At 37.3% G+C, this 21752-nt stretch overlaps 1 protein-coding gene across 3 annotated transcripts; it reads left to right on the forward strand.

Annotated features, from left to right (window-relative positions):
• The first annotated feature begins 305 nt into the window (after positions 1 to 305).
• ttll10 (tubulin tyrosine ligase-like family, member 10) lies at positions 306 to 19363 on the forward strand. 3 transcript variants are annotated; one of them, XM_077219198.1, is made up of 12 exons: positions 306 to 724; positions 11160 to 11510; positions 12858 to 12963; positions 13300 to 13418; positions 13500 to 13620; positions 13780 to 13856; positions 13981 to 14161; positions 15248 to 15419; positions 15515 to 15655; positions 16071 to 16187; positions 17955 to 18048; positions 18321 to 19363. In XM_077219198.1, the coding sequence occupies exons 2-12, from the start codon at positions 11234 to 11236 to the stop codon at positions 19040 to 19042; spliced, it is 2127 nt and encodes a 708-aa protein (XP_077075313.1). In that variant the 5' UTR covers positions 306 to 724; positions 11160 to 11233; the 3' UTR covers positions 19043 to 19363. The 3 variants fall into 3 exon arrangements, with proteins under 3 accessions (XP_077075313.1, XP_077075314.1, XP_077075315.1); XM_077219199.1 differs by lacking the exon at positions 306 to 724 and adding an exon at positions 10731 to 10845; XM_077219200.1 differs by lacking the exon at positions 306 to 724 and adding an exon at positions 10731 to 10845 and having other exon boundaries at positions 18299 to 18468.
• The last annotated feature ends 2389 nt before the right edge of the window (positions 19364 to 21752 follow it).

Below are 21752 nucleotides of genomic sequence, written 5' to 3' on the forward strand. Positions count from 1 at the left end.
CTTTTAGTCTGTTTTATAGGACTGAGGTTAGAGTTCGATGGGTGTGGGAATATGAACAGGGCAAAGGCCAGTTGCTTCTTGGTTTTACCCTTTCTGGTTGTAGAGGCTGTGTCTCCTTGCATGTCTGTATCAGAGGATGAGGAAGAAATTCTTAGTCGGGTTTAGAATAAACATGAATGGATTATTTCTGTTGAAATAGGAAAAGAAGGTGCAATCACTCAAAGAGAGATGACATCATAAACATACACAAAGCAGTTTGGGCGGGGGCAGGTGGTTGGAGAGGGCCCTTCGGGGCGGGACTGACCTATCATGGAGTTTGAGACACACCTGCAAGCGCTACAGGCTTAGGAGATTGGCTGTGGCATGAAAATTACACCTGTGGGGGTGGAGGGGGCCTGTTACATGTAAAGCAAGCTCTTTACAAATTCTGTCTCTCTTCTCAAAGAGGTTAAACAGGTAGCATCACCTCGAGCTCCCGGCGACGAGCGTCTTCGTTGAGACAAAGACTTGCCTTTGCTACTCTGTTAGTTTCTACGCCCAGCGTCATGTTGGGAATCTGGTTTCCCGCCTCAAGATGGTCTCCTTCCTGGCTTTCGGGTTGCAAAAATCTTAAAGGGCGTCGTTCAGCCGAAGAGAGAAGAGAAGGACATGCTGGTGAAGCGGCGTAACTGACGAAGTGTGGTGTCTCTCGTATTTTCGTGGATCGTGTCCCGAGGACGCATGGGTAACTTTTTTAAAACTCTATTTATACCTGCCTTTTTGTATTGCGTGGATTGCTTGACTTTATATTTGCGCTCGGTGTCCCCACCCTTAGTTTTGTTCCTGTTTGCTAATAAACCATATCACTGGTAGCTATATTTACAGTTTACATTTACATTTGTACAGTACAAAGTTAAGATCTCATAAGTGACACAACAGGAAGGGAGATGTTTTTTTAGTTGATTGAGGGGCGCTCATAATCTGTATCAAATTCCAATCCATTTAAACAGAAAGAAAAAGGGAGCACAATAGACACAAACCGTCATTCCTTGACTGGATAAACCAGTTTGGGCAGGTAGAGGCAAACCGCCAGACTTGTCAAAGGGGATAAAGAGGGGGCTTAGGAGCCCTCTCTGCTTTTGCTATAAAAAATACAGCTTTAGAAGGACGCTCTGTAATATATAATCACGGACAAAAAAGGCCTACAGAGAAGCATTGTTGATAAAGAAAGAGGTTGTATTATTTCTCATTATTAAAAATATTTTTTAAAGCTTTTGATAGAGATAAACTAACAAAAATAGCAGCATTTAGTCTATTTTTCATCAATTTAAGTGATGTAAAGATTAATTGTATTTGCTCTTCAAATAGCTTGTAAGGCTTGCGTTTGCATGTCTTTTTGGCATGATTTCAGAGGAAGCAAGACGAAGATTGCTGTTTTGTCAGTTTCTGATGCGAAAAGCAAACAAGTGCCTATTAGCTTATACGCACTAAGCTGTCGTCTGCTCTTTTATCCTTCTTTCTTGATAGTCACGATCGCTGCTTTAGATTAATAATAAGTCCTTTATTGACTTGACACAGTCTTGATATTGTTTCTAAAGGCAGGCTTATGTTGTCCAGTCATTTCATTATTGCTGATAAATGCATTTTAAAAGAGCTTGTCTGCGATGGAAAGAAAATGTCGGCTAGGCAGCACAATGGATGCACAGTGAGGTGGAGGGTTTTGATTGGTGGGTGGAAGAAAATGAGTCTGTTTCATTCCCTCATCTGAATGAGTCACTTGTCACAGTTCTATAACCTAGCCAGAGCATTATGAGAGTTAAGCTCTACCTGGGACAATGTGCAAAGGTAACAGATCTCCATGTTTGGAGGCCGATGAAGCCTTTATCACAGAGCCGTTAGTGCTGGAAGCGGGCATCGGTTCTTGCAGTAATGTTTGTTCCTCCGAGTGAGGGAAGAAAATGGCGTATTAATTACCGCGCGCGGGTGAGAGGTCACGGAAGTGCGGCACATTGAACTTGTGTACTTAAGAGCAGCAATCTGCCACAGTGCACATTCAGTATTTTCATGGGAGGCCAAGTGCGCATATATTAATTTTTTTTTTTGACATTTTTGAAGATGAAGAACTTTTTTTTAGGAGGTTGTTAACATAATTATGCTGAAAAATTATAAAGGGTTCTCTGGAAATTCTGGATGACAGGGGAAATTACCACCTATTCCACATTATGCAAATGACCCTCATCCACTTCCTATTCCCATTCAAACTTAAGAAAAACTTTTTGAACAGGGAAACGTACCTTATAAAACAGAAGAGGAATAAATCTACTACATATTTCTCTCGTTACATGCACATAGTAGGAAACAACACGTCCATTTAAACCTGAAGAGCAATTAGAGTCGTCAGAGCGAGGCCCGCCTTTAAGTAAGGTTTAGGGTTTCCTCGTCTTTGTTCTTCACAAACTATTGATTAAGGCCAAGCCTAGTTTACCCCTCAGGTTGTCCATTTCAGAATGGAGTCACATTCCAACCAGGAGGGCAGGGTTACCTGATCACACCTCACTCTCAACCCAGAGACCAGTGCAGACAGCCAGTAAAAGTTAAACCTCCACCTGACGGCAGCTGAAATGTGAGGGAAAGAACAGAACAGGGGACACTTATTCTACCAGAAGCACAGTGATGATAGACGAGAACCCTCAAGTATGTGCTTAAAACGTTTTCTGCTTCTGACTTCTTCTCATTTCCCTCTCTCTCTCTTCTTCTCTTCCTATTTCTTTCTTTCTTTCTCAGAAGGCCTGCTGCACTGGTTTATAATGCTGATGATTAACCAAATAGAGGCTGCGGTCTGGGAGAGCAGGTCTGCTTGGGCTTTTCATTGCATGGGTCCTGACTGAGCAAGAGGAAGCTGAAACCTTTTCAGGCACCTGCTGGAAATTTGAGATTTTTTTGTCTTTCTTTTCCACCCCTTACTTGCTTTTTTTGTTGTTACTTTACCAGGGTCCCTTTCACGACGGTAAGGTTACAGCCACTCTCTCTACCCTTAAGTTTGCACTCGCTCTCTTTCTATCTTTCCCTCCCATTCTCTTTTTTTCTGCTTCCCCTCATTGCTCTGCTCATTTCTCATTTACTCACGAGATCTACAAATTTAGTTCTTTGTCACAATTTGTCAACACTTTTTTGCTTTGTGGTAATTGTTTTGAATAATTAGCATGATTTTGTGTTTGTTCTTCTCCTTTAACGGTTATAATTAGGTATTTGAAAAGAATAAACAATACAGCTACTACTTCGCAGTCATAAAGTACATTTTAGATCTAGTCTACTTATATCTTATTATTCAAATCAGATCTGTAACTCATTTCACCACCTTTGTCCAATATTTAGCCATTTGTGACAGAAAACATGTGACTATCATTATGTTAAAGATGGCGTTTCTCATTTTGTCCGGTACAAACGTTACTCAGTAAACAGGAAGTGTCTAGATCGACCTTCTCAATGCCGAATTTGGTCGCAGGTCAGTCAGGAACAACATTCCAGCTTACTGTTATCACTACACATTAGCAATAGTCAACCCTTCCCACACTCGCTGTAATTCTGTTTCTCTTAATAATACAACTGGGGTATTAAGTCTGTATCATGCACTGTGAGGATGAGCGAATCTTTGATGCCACCCAGTCAGGCCTTTGTTACTTTCAGCGCAAAGGGGTTAGGTGTGTGTGCGCCGTTTAGCAGAAATGCATATTTTTCCCCCTCTACATTATATTGTTAAAGCGAAAACAGCCCTCCCAGCCTGGCCATGATGTCAAATCAGACCAGTCAGGACAGGTTTGGGCAATTATTAACTGTCTTAGTAGCCCACTCTGCACTTCAGCTGCAGTTTTTTAGATGAACAAAGCCATGCGCCATACTAGCTCTACCTGTTTTTGAGCAGGTTATTTTGCTAGCATACCCCTTTGTCTGGGACAGTTGACTGAGTCAGAGCTGTTATCAAGTGCTGTTGATATTACATGTAGTTTCTGTGGTTGACTCCCCAAATTATGCCGTTACAATCCGATTTTAAACAACACAAAGAACTGGTTGCTTATAATCCTTTTAACATTGATGATAGCATTTTGTTTTTCACTTGTTAAGATTGATTTGGGTAGTCTTCTCCATCTTACGAGGCAGCATTGGATTTCATTACTTTTTTCTAATACTGCCTGGTAATGATGATGATGGCTGTCCACGAACTTCAGATACAGAACTTTTTCTATCAGCGCTCTGGAAATATTAGCACTCATCGCTGGCGCTTAGCAGCCATCTTACCGGACAGTGCTGGACTGTGTATCTGTTTTCTAACACTGTCTGGTAACGATGTTTGTTGGGTGACCTAATTACTTCAAGGGGAAGTGCTTGTGTTAGTTCAAATCCAGTCATTCAATTGAGAATAATGATATTAGTCTACATGCAACTTACTATACATGTGCTTGTATGTGACATGATGAAGCTACAGAGGGAAAGGCTGTATTATCTTTATGGTTTCAATTCTTATCACAATGTTTGACAGCACTTGTTTTGTCCTTTATTTCCACTGTTGGGATGAGAGAGCCACATGAGGGCATGTGTTTGTTTGACAGTTTGCTTAATGCATATAGGCCATGTTTTCACAGAAACCATAACGAACTCTCTGAACTTCCTGGTGTGGTCTTAACTACACTGTCCTAGAAAATGCCTTTTATATTGTATGTTTTTTAATAGTATGAAAACAATTAGCATATTGTTTAGTACCCAAAACTACAATTACAAATTTAGAAGCAACGCTCAAAGTTAATGTTCCAGCAGTTAGAAAGTTCAAAATGTTGCATAAAGAGATACCCTTTGCATGGAAAGCCTTTAGAAATTATCTTAATAAATGACTTGAGGGGCTTTGTTTCATTTTTTTGTTTTTTTGACATTGTCCCATTTTGCGTTTCAGACGTCTGAACCGCACCCAGTCTTAGTTAAAGAATACCAGTCGGTTTACTGTTAAACCAGACCTGCTGAAAGTTTCGTAGTCCCCTCCCCCCCTCTTATGTTGAGTGTGGCTTTTGTGATAACAGGCGAGCCGTGATTGGTCCAGCTCGTTTAACCTGCGTGGCACATCCTGCAACTGACACATGAGCTCAGCGTAACCCTCCTGATAAAAATAGACATAATGACATCCTCAACTCCTCCTCTTCCCATCCCCCCTCTCCTTCTTTTATCCCTGACTATATATTTTCCCACAGAAAATCATCTTGGCAAATGTCCATGTTAAACATGTCATTCAGCGGCAGAGTATGTTTATGAGTATCTTTTATGAGGAGCTTTACTTTAAGTAATTTAATTTACATTACAGGGAAATTTTCTGCACACGTAAATCCTTAACTAAAATGACTTTTGCCACCTGTAAAAATTTTTAGGGTACAGAAAGTCCTGTTTCCTTCATTTTGCCATTAAACATGATGGTTGGGAAGAAGAAATGGTTGTATAGTTGCTTAAGTACTGAATGTTTGTTTAAGGTGGGTGAATTGACTCGCAAATACTGAAATACCAAATACTAAACCACACCTATATTTGCTTGTATAGGGTACTTTTTTATTCTTCACTTATGTATGTATGTCTAAAATGAACTCGTTTGTCATTCACCATCCCCCTTTTTTGTGTTTTTGTTGCCCGTATTTACATAACTACGTCATCTACAGTCCCTTAGGCATTTTTGAAATACACGCAGGTTGGCTGTATGTTTGTTCCGAACAAAATTGTTTTATGGCATAGGCCAAACTGAGTACTTTTCTGTACGTTTCATATTCTATTCTTATTTTGTAAGTTAACATAATTTCTTCTTTATCAGGTGTCACAGAGTCAGGCCTGTTGATAGGCGTCTTACCAGACATGGTTAGATCTAATAATTTGTGTCTAATACTGTCTGGTAATGCCGTCCATCACACGCTAATGTCATCTTTGGACATCAGTATGCTTGAAAGAAGGATGTGGAAAATCTATAATTTTCCTATCTACATATGCAAATTAAGGTCCTGCCATGGTAACTTTTATCAGGACGCATGCAGAGTTTCGTCGTTATGATGCAAACCAGAGCTATAACTCCCAACAGTCTTCACATATGTTATTAATGGGCCGTATTTTTTATAGGTATGCTATATGTAATTTTATAAGAAACTGTGAATCCTACACTGGAAGACTGGTATTTTGCAATTCTCTTCCATGTGTTATGAGTCAAAGTTTCTGCAATAAACCCTGCAAGTAAAGTAATTTGGCCTTGGCAGGAAAGGTATCTGGGACTTGCACTTTTATGTATATTTTATGTTTTTGCTCAGTGTATGTTGATGTTTCATGCAATTACATCATAATTCTTCTGATACATGCTGCAAACTGAGACTGTAGATGTAGGCTACTATCCACATTAAATCAGAGTGTATACGAGGCTAAGAAAAAAACTAGATCAGAAATGGGCATTATAAAAGGATTTTTGTCACTCGCTGTTGATTACCCAACACAACGATCCTCCAGTGTCACCATGGTAACTAAATTCCACATGGAAAAAAAGCTCACAGTGTTCACTACTGGTATGTTGACTAGTTTCTTTCCAACTAACCGTGCTGATTTGAAAATATACGGATTGGAGCAACAAAAGTGAAAACTGCATCAATTGTAGTGTGTTGAAAGGTACAGAAATAATCAAAAGAGTTCAAACTTCAATTGAGTGTGTCTGAGACATTTCTTTCGATTCTATCAGGTCAGTCAGGCATGTATTTAGCAGTCAGGTAAGGTGTATGTAAATCTGGGTCTGGCTCTGCTGCTGGCTTGGTCATTGTGTTCATGTGATTCCTCAGTGGGTCGACCGGAATGCCTGGCCTCGGAGCAAAGCAAGATCCAGTTACATGTGAACAGAGCTCCTTTTTAACTACCTCAATTGGCTCTGTTCTGCCAGGAGCTTGTTGTGTTGCTGTGGAAAGCACACTGCCAGTGAGGCCCCTGTCGTACTGAGGTGCAAGGACACCAGGACAATGATATGTAAAAGAGCTTTTTACCTTCATGCACCTATGTACTCAAACGCAAACTACCGTGAATGAACATATGAATGATTCCTTGAAGTTCAAATGTAAAATGACACAATGGCTCAATAAAGTTCCGGTACAAAACCAATACAATGGTCCTTTATTTTATTTGCTATTTCTGTTACCTCTGAAATATTAGTCTGTCACGGACGGTTTTGTAATGCAGCATTTAGCACCCAACTCTTTTATGACATAAATGAATCTCTTTTGTCAACTGTTAGTCTAAAGGCCCATTCACACTGAGGACAAAAATAATATAATATAATATAATATAAAAATAATGAGTCCACACCACAATTATAATGTTAATGTCACAGAGAAACATTGACAGCCAATCAGAATCCATCCTGCTTTAAAAAACGTAGACATTTAAAGCATCAGATGACAAAACTGCAGCTTTGGTGTGGACACTAATGTTGTTATTATCTTTACAGTTATCGTTTTTAGTGTGAACAGGCCTTAAATATATTTTGTGATCAGTTAGAGTAATACAGCAACTAAAAATAACCCTGTTCAGGGTTATGATTTATGTTTTTCAAAAAAGTATCTTATGCTTGTCAAGGCTGCAATTATTTGATCAAAAATATATTACAATTGTGTCTCAGACAGGATCTGAAACGTTGTCAAGTGCTTTCAATTAGATACATTTTTTAACAGTAGAAAAGGTGTTTCCCTATCAAGTAAGTTACACCTACAACTTACTATATATAGTATAGTATATCAGCATTTTAACTATTTAAACAATAATTGGTACTTGGATAATCAAGGAAAGAAATTTGACAAATTCATGTTTGTTTGAACACAATTATAAAAGTGGATACTTTAATGTTCATAGACACTTTGTTGTTTTACATTGTGAGTTAAATGCATCAAGTGAAAACAGAAAGAGAGCCTGTCATCGCGTGACATCACAAGAGAATTCCACATTGCCGGAAACGCAGAGGAGAATTCCAGCACTGGTCTGTGCATGCTCAGATGTAGCCAAACTAGATTCCAACCAACAGAGGGTGAGGTTAACCTAGGATTTCCAATGAAGTGGAATGGGCTGTCAAGATGAACACGTTTAAACGGCTGTGACATACAGTACCTTTAGGAAAAGTAGTAGTCACATTGATAGGGAAGTCCCCGAAGGGTGAAAAGGGTTTTTACCACAACTCTAACCACTCCATTCTCAGTTATTTAGATCATTCTGAGAAACTTGAGCTTTTATACATCTGGCTGCTGGAGAGAGACTGTTCTGTGCTTCGTAAGATTAAACTTTGGGCCTCTTGCGTTCCTTATTTCACTAAAGCTCCTCATATAAAAGAACGTCACCCCTCATTTGCTTCACTAATACAGCAGTTTGTCAGATTCTGGTGACTGAGAAACAAGGAATGATGGCACAGCATGATGACAATAAGATGACATCAGTCTTTCGCCAACTGTGAACAGCATGAAAATGCATTGTTTTTTTCTGTCCACTCCTCCACACTCCATTGTGTCTCAAAGTTATGGTGAGTTTGAGAAGACCCCACAAAAAAAAGTTACTTTTTTTTCTTCAAAAACGTCTTGAATAAAAAGTCTTCAGTAGGCTACTTCCTGGTTTATGGCAAAGATGAAGAATAGGACAGTCCTCAAAAACAGACATTCTCTCTCTCACACTCACACTCTCTCTCTCACACTCACACACACTCTCTCTCTCTCTCTCTCTCTCTCTCTCTCTCTCTCTCTCTCTCTCTCTCACACACTCACACACACACACACACACACACACACACACACACACACACACACACACACACACACACACACACACACACACACACACACACACACACACACACACACACACACACACACACACACAGTCATAAGCAGATGGTGAACCAGGGGAGTTACATGGCTGTAAAACAAACCTGTTTTCTTTGTCCACCTACACAGCGCTCTGTACACAGCTTCTATCAGATTGCAGCCTACTGGCAAGGTGTGGCTGAAACCAGCAATGTATTTACATACTGTTCATGACTACTAGCCACATCTGACGACATGAAGCCACTGCATTAAGAGCTTGTAGCTTTAAGTAAAAGACACAATCCAACACAAATTCATGTGATACAAAATGTAATGTTTTGCTCTTTACACAATCATTTTGTTTGTATAATATTAAAAATTTGAAAATTAATTGAAATTAAAAAAAAAAGTTTTGAAAGTTGAAAATTAATATAACATTGACCCTCATAATATTGGCTACCCTATTTTTGCACAGAGAAACATGGGTCACATTTTCTTCGGAAAGTTTAAACATTTATTTATAACCTTTTTATGCCTGGGATGTGTACTTATTTTGCTAAAAAAAATAAAAATTGTCATTATGTACATTACACACACACACACACACACACACACACACACACACACACACACACACACACACACACACACACACACACACACACACACACACACACACACACACACACATACATACATATATACATACATACATATGTGTGGTTTAGGATCAGTTCCTTCCCTCCATGAATTCTTAATCACACTGAATAAAGTCTACTCAGTGAGCAAGACCCGAAACTATTGGGATTGTGTGGAAACTGGTTTAAGCTAAATAAGTGTCAGGAGTGGGATTACAGTTAACTGCCACTGGTGTCTAGGTGTGTCTTACAGAGTCGGTTGTTATGAAGAGCAGTAATTTTCACACTTTCTAGGAGACACCCTGAAATGTAGGATATGTGGGAACTGACTAGCACCTCCGCATCTAAAACATGAAAAAATATATATCTGCATTCACATGATTAAAATACATGCATGGAGGTTTAAATCTCTCAGTCCACACTGAAAATGAGGGATTCAAAATCTAATTTAAACCTGGAAATAAACTGACAGTTTTAGAATTTTGAAACATTTTAAACAAAGTAACTTTACAAAGAAAAATGTCCATGTCACTGAAGATTATCACATATTATGTCGATATGTAACAATGTAACAAGAACTACAAAAAAATTAAAGAGAAGCATTACAGTAGCCTACTTGACTATGTGCAAATACAGATCAAATATGTGTTGTCTAAAGCCACACAAAATGGTTACACAAAATTAGTATATGAATAAGAAGGTCTGTTTAGCGTCTATCTTTCTTATTAAGGTAACTGCATACAGGTGTGTTTCGGCTTGATATTTATTGAGGTTTTGTTCTTTGTTTGACGTTTTACCTTTGTGTTATGTTCATGACAACACAATCCTTAAAAAAACATACAGAGACAGATAGGCCTGAGGCCTCTATAAGCCGAGCAATTAAAACCATTGTCTAAAATATTTTTATGGGACATTGATCCATTTTGAAATCAACATTAGCTCCAATTTCCATGTTTTACACCTAATTGAACACAATAGCTTAAAAGAGATCAAATAAACAGCATCAGTGCACACCATTCATTGTGGTTGAAAACGCACTCTCAAATTACTGTAATGCCAAAACAGTAATCTGTAAGACCATTAATAATGAATGGTGTTAGGTTGGAAACACTGAGAATCATTTCCTGGAGTGATTCTTTTGTTCTGAGATTCTAGCCTCCAGTAGTAGCTGTTGCTAAGACACCCATTTCCTAGGTAACAAGCAGTTGTTTACATTGGCCTGGCTAGTTTGAGTTAGCATGCTCTAAAAGTCTCTTAAGTACATGGACTGAATAAACAATGTTTGACTGCCATATCATACAATCACAACCAGTTTAGATGTTCCAAATGGAGACAGCAACTTTTTAAAAGAGGATCGGAACAATAAACATATTGTAATCAGCAAAATCACAGTAAGTTTAATAAAAAATGTATTTACTAAATTCAAAGTAGCTGCTAAGCTAATCCACCATTGCCAAAATGCAGTATTTAATCATTTTTCCTTGGTTATATGTAATGTGTTTTCTGCATTTTTTTTATTGTATGTGTTACAAAATCATAAAAACCAATGTATTGTTTTGCTAAAATAAGTGTTCGCTCACATCATTCTTTGGTACTGCAGTTTCAAGGTTATTTTCTCAAGCAATTCCAGTGACCAATGAATACCAAGTTGAAATGTAGCCAAGCATATCTGATGTTGCTTTTTTGTGGATCACTGGCTCTACAGAGGTCAGTCGGGCACTGCTGGGCAAATCCCTTTTCTTCTCCATGAATCTGGGCTGGTAGGGGGGAGTGACCGTGATGTCATCTAAGAGCCGAGTTGAGCACCGTCAGCACAGAGAAGAGCCAGGTGCTGGACAGAGACAGGACACACAGCATGTCCGTGGATACACACAGCAGACGATGAGCGGCCTGGGCCAATCAGACGAGGAGGAGAAGGGCAGCCCGCTGAATGCTGGGGTTGAGGTTGTGGTGCTACAACATGTGAATGGAGCTGAAATGCAGGAGAAGAGCAAGGAGATAAGGAGACGGGCCGCTCAGATGCACAGAGTAAAACATCTGGATGCAGCCCTGCCAGGTGTGTGAGATTATTTGTGGGGTTTTTTATGTAGATGGGGAGACACTCATATATTCTCTGTGCAGTTTTTTATTACTTTACCTTCATTACTTATTGTAGATGTCACTGCACTATTAAATTAATTAATTCAATGAGCAAATGTTGTCTGGTAATGAGGGGATACAGTGATATAGTATCTGGCTGATCATAACATGGCTGCTCCCATGAGGCGACAAGCTCCACATGAAAGAAAAATGCTTTTAGGTTACTGATATGACTGGAATCTTAAATAAATACATTATAAGTATTATTCAATTCTTTTTATCTATTACTTGTTTAATAAGGAAAATATACCATGCTCATACACTTTTTAACTGTAACTTGGAATGCAATCTTATAATTAATATTTGCTGTAAATATGAATAAGTATAAAAGTATGTATTATTAATAATAATATATCTTCAAATAAATATTATTATAAAAATAAAATTAAAGGGTTTTTAAAAAATCTAATGCTTGAGATCAATGGAGAAACTTCTGTTTAATCATTTAGATAAAAACAAATTTAACTAATTTGAACATACTGTAGTATTGTTGGTAGTATTGATACCTTTTGAAACATATCCAGTCAAAAATGACATATACTGATACAGTATGACTGAAGTCAAAACATTTCTTTATATCTACAACTTATTAATAAGTAAAACATTATACCTAATGCAGTATTTATGGTCTTATATTTAATATTTACAATTATTTTAATTATGATATAATATTTATAATTGTTGTCATTAGCATTGTTATTATACAAATAAATCATTAAATTGAACAAAGTAATAATGCTTCAGAATAAAAACCTTTTAACCAAGGTGTTTTGGATGGGATATTTTTGATAGATCAATTCATGAATAAACCGTATTTTGTTTTTTAACAGTGTTTTTTTCCCCCTTTAACAATATTTAATATACTGTGGTATTGGTAGTATTGATAGGTTCTAAAACAAAAATATAAAAAGGCCACAGTACTTGTAGAATTCTGTAAAATGTCTCAGTGACAGCAAACAAACTAGACAACATGATACAGGGTTAAGTCTAGTCAGACGTGCACCCGCGGTCAGGAAAAGGAGGTGAGATCAATTTAACACTTTGTTGGATCAGGTGTCTCCCACTAGTCCAACTCTGATCCGCCCCCAGCTGACGCACGTTATGACACTCACGATTCTTACAAGGGTCATTGCCAATTTTCCAACCAACTTTTCATTGTATGTCTATATAAATAATGTAAAATATAGTCCATGTATTATTTTAATTTGTTTAAAAAATTGTTTCCAGAAAGCGAAGTTCACTTAGTTTGTATTTCTTTGTAAAGGTTCAGTGAGCAACTCATTTGTTGAGAGGGACAGAGACAAGCGGCCTGAAGATCCACGGGGCCCCGGACCCTTCTTCTTCTTTGGGGGGAGCAATGGGGCCTCCATGTGAGTATATAAAAACCCTTTGACCAGGGTGTTTTGGATGGAATATTTTTTAAATAGCTATTCATTCATGAATAAAACAATTTTAAGTGATTTTTTCCCATGTTGTTTTTTTAGTGTGTGATTTGTCACGTGTTATACATGATATGCAGAAATCAGTTCAATTTGACTAAATGAAGTGTGGTCCTTGAGAGGCCTACAACTATATAATCAATATATAGACATACCAGTGGCTTATGATTAATAAAGAAATAGACAGATTTTCCACTTCTTGAGAATCTATCAAACCATTTTTTAAATCCTTTCAAACATGATATCTTGGTTTGATCTGATATTTAGAGTTGTTTCATATTGTGAGGGTCGAGGCTGGCAGCGCATATTTGATAAGACCAGGACGGACTACAAGCTCAAGTGGTGTGAAACTAAATCACCTGCTACCTACAACGGCTTCAAAGCAGGTGATCTACGTTTCATCATGTCAAGATCACAGCAAGCATAAACAAAACATTCTACACTTTGTCTGTTTTTTTTTCTTACAGGTGGCCAATTGCTTTACCAGATACCCAATAATAAGGTCTTGACCACTAAGATTGGCCTTCTGAACAGCCTACGGGAGTATGACAGAGTCAGCAGCAAGGTTAATTATGGATGTGGAAACAGGTTAAAAATGAATATACTTTTTGAGAGTACCAGTTACACAAATCTTTGAGCATTTTCAGAATATCAGTCATGTTTTCTTCACTATGTTACCACTGAAATATCCTTCTTTTATTTATCGAACTGCCGCATCTACATGTAAACATTTTTTACTTGTTGCAGGAGGATGAAGCTTGAGGACTTCTTTCCTGTCACTTTCCGTATGGATATGAAGGATGAGAGAGAAGCTTACTTTAAAGGCACGACTACATGTTACAGAGATACAGACAGAAACAGTAGATAAAGATATACTGTTGAAACCAAATCTTCAGTACTTCATCTTCAGTGAGAGTCTAATGAATGTAAAATTGATGTGGCCTTTAGGAATATGCAATGATAAATCCAACATGTGGATCTGCAAGCCGACAGGCCTTAATCAGGGCCGTGGTATTTTTCTACTGCGGATGCCAGAAGACATCACAGCATTCAGAGAACGATTGCAGAACACAATAGAGAAGAGCAGGAAGTCGCCTTTCAATACACCACAAGCTCTGATTGTTCAACGGTAAGTAGCTGACAATTTCAAAAGATCACAAGTTTTAATTATATGTAATCATGCTGTGAATCATGGCCTCACTGTCCTATAATCCTACTAAAATTCATGGTCAACACCACAGGCAACAATCAAAAACAGCTTGATGTCTACATGCTAATTTTTTCAGTCAGAAATCAGGCAACATTACAAAATACAGTAGTTGTATAAGCTAACATGCATCTTCTACTCTGCAGGGAGGCTGTGATCAGGGCTAGTTTCTGTTGTGCTAGCTCAGCGAAACTGCAAAGACTATTCTTTTATTGAGGTTGTTAGAACCGTAGCTATATAAATGTTGCATTAGCGACTGTTTCTATGGCACTCTACGTATTCCGTCCGGCGTCCGCCATATTGGAACGCTCACCGTGACTTTCTACCCGGATATGTCCTCAGACTCTGACTTTTGCGTTTCTATCAACACTATCAATGCCGAAATGAAACTGCAGCAGTCAGGTGGTAAAAGTAAGAGCTCTATAAGTTGTTTACGACGCTCATTATTATTGTAATGTCATGTTCTTGGAGACATGAGGTTATTTAACGCAGTCTCTCGTGATGTTTTGCAGACTCTGCTGTGCTTTGTGTTTTGAAGGAGGTGTGGCTTTGGAGACGCTCTGAAGGGAGGGTGGGATCCTATGCTTTTAAAGCTAGCTTGCTATTGCTAGCCTCTCCAAATGCCTACCCTACCTTTAAATCTCAGCTGAAGCTTCGTAATGCTTCGAGTAACTACACGTTGACCGTTCGAAGATGGCGGACACATCGACGTGTGTGGAGCAGTCGAACCTATATGTAAACATACCTACCATGGTTAGAACAGCATGGCAAGCAATTTGCCACTGTAGTAAAGGATGCACAATATTAACACAATAATTAGTAAATAAATAAATATTAAAGTTTTGAATACATACTAATTAAATGTATATTTATTCAATATTATTTATTAAGTTATTAATAAATGTCTGATACATATTCATGTTAAAATGAGTATACTGGAATGCATTTTTAAAAAGGGTAACCTTAATCAATACAAATGAATTTTTCTATGTTCTTCTGATTTTTAAGGTACATCGAAAACCCTTTGCTACTAAACGGCCGGAAATTTGATGTGCGGTCATACTTTCTAATTGCTTGCACCTCGCCATACATGGTGTTTTTTCGCCATGGTTATGTCCGATTGACATGTAACCTTTATGACCCCAATTCTGACAATATCACAGCCCACTTGACCAATCAAGTAAGACAATGTGTATATTTAAAAGACTAATTGATGTTACTATCTATATGCTTGTTTGTAGGCTTTTAAACACTACAATTTGTCCTGTGTTGCAGTACATGCAGAAGAAAAACCCTCTCTACAGCCTGCTAAAAGAGGAGACTGTTTGGTCCATGGAGCGCTTCAATACATACATTAATGAAACATACATGCTGTCTAAGGGTCTGCCCAAAGATTGGGCTCTGGGTCCTTTCGCAGTGAGTTTGATATTTTTTCACACATCAAAGAGGCAATATCCTCAAAATATTTCTATAGATTTATATAATAAGTGATAATCAAAAAGATCAAGTGAAAATATCTGTTAACCTGATCTTTCAAAGTAATGACTGCATGTAGATTTATTCAAACTACTTGAAAGGATGCAGATGTCCTGTTGTCATGGTAACAATGGTTTTGGGAGTAGATGAAATATTAAAAGGGACGTTCATCAAATTTATTGCTAAAGATGAAACTGAATAGGAAAATAAAGATGTGGCTAATTAAAGGCAAAATTTTATCTCGGAGCTCAAAACAAAATTGTATTTTTGACAGGCGAATATGAACTCTAAAACAGAGGAACACCATTTCATTTGAGATTTCAGTAACTAAACTAAATGTTTTGTCATTCTGCAGAAAAGGATGCAAACTGTCATCATGCAGTGCTTTCAAGCTGTCAAAGCCAAGCTGGACTGCAAACTTGGTTACTTTGACCTAATTGGCTGTGACTTCATGATTGATGAGGATTTCAAGGTGCGACACAAAAGAGTGTTTATAGATACTTTAAGAATGAAAATGTGTGTGTGTGTGTGTGTGTGTGTGTGTGTGTGTGTGTGTGTGTGTGTGTGTGTGTGTGTGTGTGTGTGTGTGCGTGCGTGCGTGCGTGCGTGCGTGCATGTGTGTGTGTGTGTTGGAAGCCTGACAGGCTTAACGGAGTCTGACACAGGAGATTAGTTTTAGAATTATCCACCGAATGCGCTAAGACGCATTACAAACATAAAGTCTTTATTTATCTCTTCTGTAATCTAATCCTCTTTAATTTCTTCAAGACAATTATGATACAGTTTTTAATGCTGGCATGATTCTCTGGAAACATGATGTTCAGAGGCCAGTATTGTCCCCCTATGGAGCATCCTAAATTCAATCCCTGCCAAGCAGTTGCCAGGCAACCCGTGTACTGTCAGCGTAAACATGCGTTCCCCAGGCCAGGCACATTCTCGTCTCCAGGCTACCAGATCATGGATTCACACATAACAACCAACAACATTTATATCGGCACACATTACACAGCATACTTATAAAATAAGACTATAACATTACCTTAAAAGCCTTGCATTGAAATATTCTCACTGAACATTTCTTCCTCAGTGAGATGTGTACATGTTTCACACTCAGTGTCAGTGTGTAATCTTGTCATACAGTTTCCTCTGCTCTGATCACATGAAAAATTTTTTTTTTGTTGTACATATTTGTGGTTTAGCCGAAATATGTATTTACATATTTTACTGTAAAATGAATATAGAAATTTAAGTAGGGTAAGACTGCCATCTACTGTTAAAAGTGTGTCTCAGAAAGTAAACTGTAATGTGTTGCAGGGTTTTTGTTGATATTCATAAGAAAAAAGGATGACATAAACAAAGGTTGCATTTTCTTTCCTTTTCTTTGTTTTTTACTAGATGTAATTTCTCTTTATTTTATTGCATTAGATCCATGCATAGCTATTTAGATCATTTACAGAATTACCTATTTTCCTGGCATTATATATTATACATTGTGGCATACAGTACTAGTTACAAATTTGGAAACAATACTATTTTTAATGTTTTTGAAAGTAGTCTCTTATGCTTATCAAGCCTGCATTTATTTGATAAAAAAATACAGAAAAAATAAATTGTGAAAGATTATTACAATTTAAAATAATGGTTTTCTGTTTAAATATACTTTAAAATATAATTTATTTCTGTGATGCAAAGCTGAATTTTACCAGTCTACACTGTCATATGCTCCTTCAGAAATCATTATGCGGATTATATGCTCCAAAAAGTTCTATTTTAAATAAATGCTGTTCTTTTTTAACTTTTTATTCATCAACGAATCCTGAAAAAAGTATCACAGGTTCTAAAAAAATATTAGGCAGCACAATTGTTTCCAACATTTATAATAAATCAGCATATCAGAATGATTTGTACTATTATTATAATGATTTCTAACTTTTGACCGGTACTGTGTGTGTATATATATATATGTATGTATATATATATACATACACATGAGTGTACACAGACACTCACATACTCATTATATGTAATATATAATTATATATTATCATAATTATAAAATTTTGTGTGTGTGTGTATATATATACAGCATACAGTACACACACACACACACACACACACGCGCGCACACATACACACAAAATGTTTTCATTACAGGATTATGGTCATCTTAAGAAAAGAGCTTGTTTGTAACTTTGTAACCTGAGAAGTCAATTGATTGTGTGGTGGTTGTTTTGGGCAGGTCTGGTTGCTCGAGATGAACTGTAACCCTGCCCTGCATACTAACTGTGAAGTACTGAAAGATGTGATACCGCGGACAGTCACTGAGACACTTGGTGAGCTATTTGTTTCACTAAATAATAACTAAGAATGCACTAAATATATGTAACCCAAACATACATAGTCAGACAATTATGTCCAAACAAATGTGTTTTAAAATGCAATGTATCAACAGTGTGAAATTTCATGCCATTCTAAATTAGATTTAAAACAAAAACTTGTTCTAGTTCGTTAGAATAATGTGTGAAAGCTGTGAAAATATAGTGCTTGTGATGATTAAAAAAGGTGTGACAGGATGTGTTGTAGATGTGATATCCTTTCATTTCAGACCTTTCTTTGGAAATCTTTAATAAGTCTTGCTGTGGACTGGAACTGCTTCCACTAAACAGTCGTAGAGAGTTTCTATTGCTGCATGGTGGTGAGACTGCGGCCATAACCAAACAGAGGAAAAACAAAACCACCGGGCCCTTCTTGACTCTCCATCCGAAGAGCTGCTCCACCCACGATAACACAGATAAAACTGTTGCCTTAGAAACACAAACAGGGAAATCAACTTATAGGTACAGCAAGTGTTCTGAAACTCAAGCCAAGTTTCCTTTCCCATCCACCGCCGTCCACTCTTCCTCTGTTTTGTCCAATACCAGCCCACCTTCACAGCAGCCTGTGGACTTACCAATGAAACAACATTCAACTATAGCAGCAATATCAAGGGTTGCAACATCCAAAGCTCAAGAAACAAACCAGCCTCGACCATACCAGTCCAGACCTGTCCGTGCACGTGTGGAGTTGCATCTCAGCAAGTGCACCTGGCATCAACCTGCAGTGATATCGCACCTTAACGTGCCTCCACAACCAGTGAGAAGTGCCATCATGTCATTGTCTACACCAGCTCTGAGCAAAGGCTCAAACCCCACACAAAGACTTGGAACTCAAGGCTGGCAGACAGACAAAATTATGCATATGAGTTACAACCTAAAGATGTCCAAGATTCAATTGGCTGAGCCATACTCCCTCCACACTGTGGGGACAGAAACGAAAGAGCACAAATAAAAGAAAAAGGAAGATGACACTGCACTTTTACATCAAAAGAGTTATAAGAGCTTCTTCTCAAAATAATCAGAATTTGCTTCTGCTTATGACTAATGTTGTTTCTCATCGCCAGAACCATCATGCTCATTAAAACTGATGCTCCTTCTGATTTTTTTAAATTATTATTATTTACGTCACCAATTTATAAACAGTACATAATCTATCCTCCCTCATACCCCTCAAAACTCTTGACTTTGCTCTGTAGAAAGTAAACTGAATTAAACGTATTAAAATGCCAAAGCTGCTCTTTTCCAAACAATAAAAATGCATGGTAAATACTGAGTCTTACTAAAGTCTGTGTAACTACTTTATTTATTATATATACCCTACCTTTCAAAAGTTTGGGGTTAGTAAAAATGTTTAAATGCTTTTAATAGAAGTCGCTTATGCTCACCCAAGGCTGCATTTATTTGGTAAACAAATAATCCTGTAAAAACTGTAATATTATAAAATACTATTACATTTAAAAAAATACTCCTTTCTATATAGAAAATATAATTTATTCTTAAGAGGACAAAGCGGAGTTTCCCATTACTCCAGTCTTCAGTCTAATATGCTCAAGAAACATTTCTTTATTATCAATGTTGAAAACAGTTGTGTTGCTTAATATTTTTGTGGAAACTGTGATAAAAAAGTTTGGATTATTTGATGAATTAAAGTTCAAAAGAACATTGACATATTTAAACAAATGTGAAATATACATTTTTAGTAGCATTTTCACTTTTGATCAATTACTTCATCCTTGCTTCATAAAAGTATCAATTTCTTTAAAAACAAATCTGACCCCACTATATTACAGAAACAATACCCTTAACTGTCACCCGCCTTTTTTAGCATAGACGTTAAAATGCACTTAAAGGGATAGTTCACCCAAAAATGAACATTCTGTCATTAATTACTCACCCACATGTTGTTCAAAACCCACAAGAGCTTTGTTCATCTTCGGAACACAAATTAACATATTTTTGATGAGATCACAAAAATAACGATGACTTCTCTTCTGTGTCAGTCTCTGATGCCGTTCACGTTGTAAACACAGTGCAGCGTTTCCGGGTTCTACGTCAGAACGGCTAGCTCTTGCGTCAGCATCACACGCATGCGTTGAGGTGCTCACGTTAACAGCGTCAGAGACTGAAACGGAAGAGAAGAAATTGTTAAATGAAGTCGTTATTTTTGTGCACAAAAAGTATTCTCGTCGCTTCATAACATTGGTTGAACCACTGTAGTCACATGGACTGCTTTAGTAATGGAGAAGACATTTAGGAATGTCTTTACTATACTGGGCCTTGAAAGTGGTGATTGCATTGTAGTCTATGGCAGGGTCAGAAAGTTTTGGGATTTCATCAAAAATATCTTAATTTGTGTTCTGAAGATGACAGGGTTTGGAATAACACGAGGGTGAGTAATTAATGAAAGACATTTAATTTTTTGGTGAACTAACCCTTTAAATCTAAACAAATGGTTATAATTCATGATTACAGACCAAAGGTCGATCTCTTTATAAAGATGACACTCAGCAGATTATTGTTGAAGTGAAAGCACTTCATAAAGTTTCAATCAACTGCAAAGCAAATTAACTGTTTAACTGTACTAAACAGTTTTTGATGTTCTACAAAATGTTTTTTTTTTATTTTTTTACTATTTCTTACACTAAAAATGCTATAAAATGAAAGCCATATGTCTAACCAAGATGTGTTCCAAATTTGAAGTTGATATCACAAAAATTGAAGTTCCCATGAGATGTTGTTTAGACGCTATAAAAAAAGAAAACATTTAAATGCATTCTCCTGCACAAATTAATACATTTTTGTCACTATATCACTCATATGCCAAATATGGAACCTTGAGTCTCAGACCTTTCCAATGATATGTGTTTTGTCAAGATTAGAAAAGTTTTGATTACAAAATAGTGCCGTGAATTTTGTAATATGAAACATGACACTGCTAGCAGGACAGTTAAGGAGTTACGATTTGAACCATTGCACTCTAGATTAGATTAGATTCCTTTATTTGTCATTTTCATGGTGTACATATGAACGAAATTGTGTTTCACACCTCCACCACTCAGTAATTCAGTGCAATAGTAACCAACCAATATACTAAAATACACAAAAAAAAGATTTTCAAATTTCAAATCACGTTCTCTGGTTAAGCAGTCTAACAGCTGTGGGGGGAAAAAGCTATTTAATAGCCTACTAGTTCTTGCTCTAATGCTTCTATATCTATAAATTCCTATATTATAATTACAAATTCACTATAAATTCCAAACAACACTTCTAGACTAACACATCTTTAAGCTTAGAAGAAAAATGCTAAGCTGCTAAAAAGTGTTTTGTTTTTTTGTGGGGAGGTTATGTCTTATCTTGTATTAAGACAGTATCACTTCTTCTTTCACGTATCGCTCGCTCCTGTCGATAACCATCATTTCAATAGACCAGTTAAGTTTTGAAGGGATTTTGAATGTTCTCTTTGACTAAAGTTCAGACAACCACCCATTTTTTTGTCTGTGGTGTTTTTTTCGTTGTTGGTGGCAGCCACAAGACCCTCCTTCTTCCTCCATCTGTAGCATATGCGACAAAACAAACACCTGACTAGACCTCGACACTCTAACCCAGTCCTTCCCACCAATAAACACATTTGAGACAGTTTTAGATTCAGCTGCAGTTTTGTT

The sequence above is a fragment of the Siphateles boraxobius genome, unplaced genomic scaffold (genome assembly GCF_051911475.1).
Source record: "Siphateles boraxobius isolate OS27281-9 unplaced genomic scaffold, OSU_SipBor_1 77, whole genome shotgun sequence".
Taxonomy (NCBI): domain Eukaryota; kingdom Metazoa; phylum Chordata; class Actinopteri; order Cypriniformes; family Leuciscidae; genus Siphateles; species Siphateles boraxobius.

Coding starts and splice junctions, on each gene's coding strand:
- ttll10 (XM_077219198.1), top strand. CDS start 11,234: ATGTCATCTAAGAGCCGAGTTGAGCACCGTCAGCACAGAGAAGAGCCA. Junction 12,964..13,299: donor GGGAGCAATGGGGCCTCCAT/GTGAGTATATAA, acceptor TCTGATATTTAG/AGTTGTTTCATATTGTGAGG. Junction 15,420..15,514: donor CAGCCCACTTGACCAATCAA/GTAAGACAATGT, acceptor CCTGTGTTGCAG/TACATGCAGAAGAAAAACCC.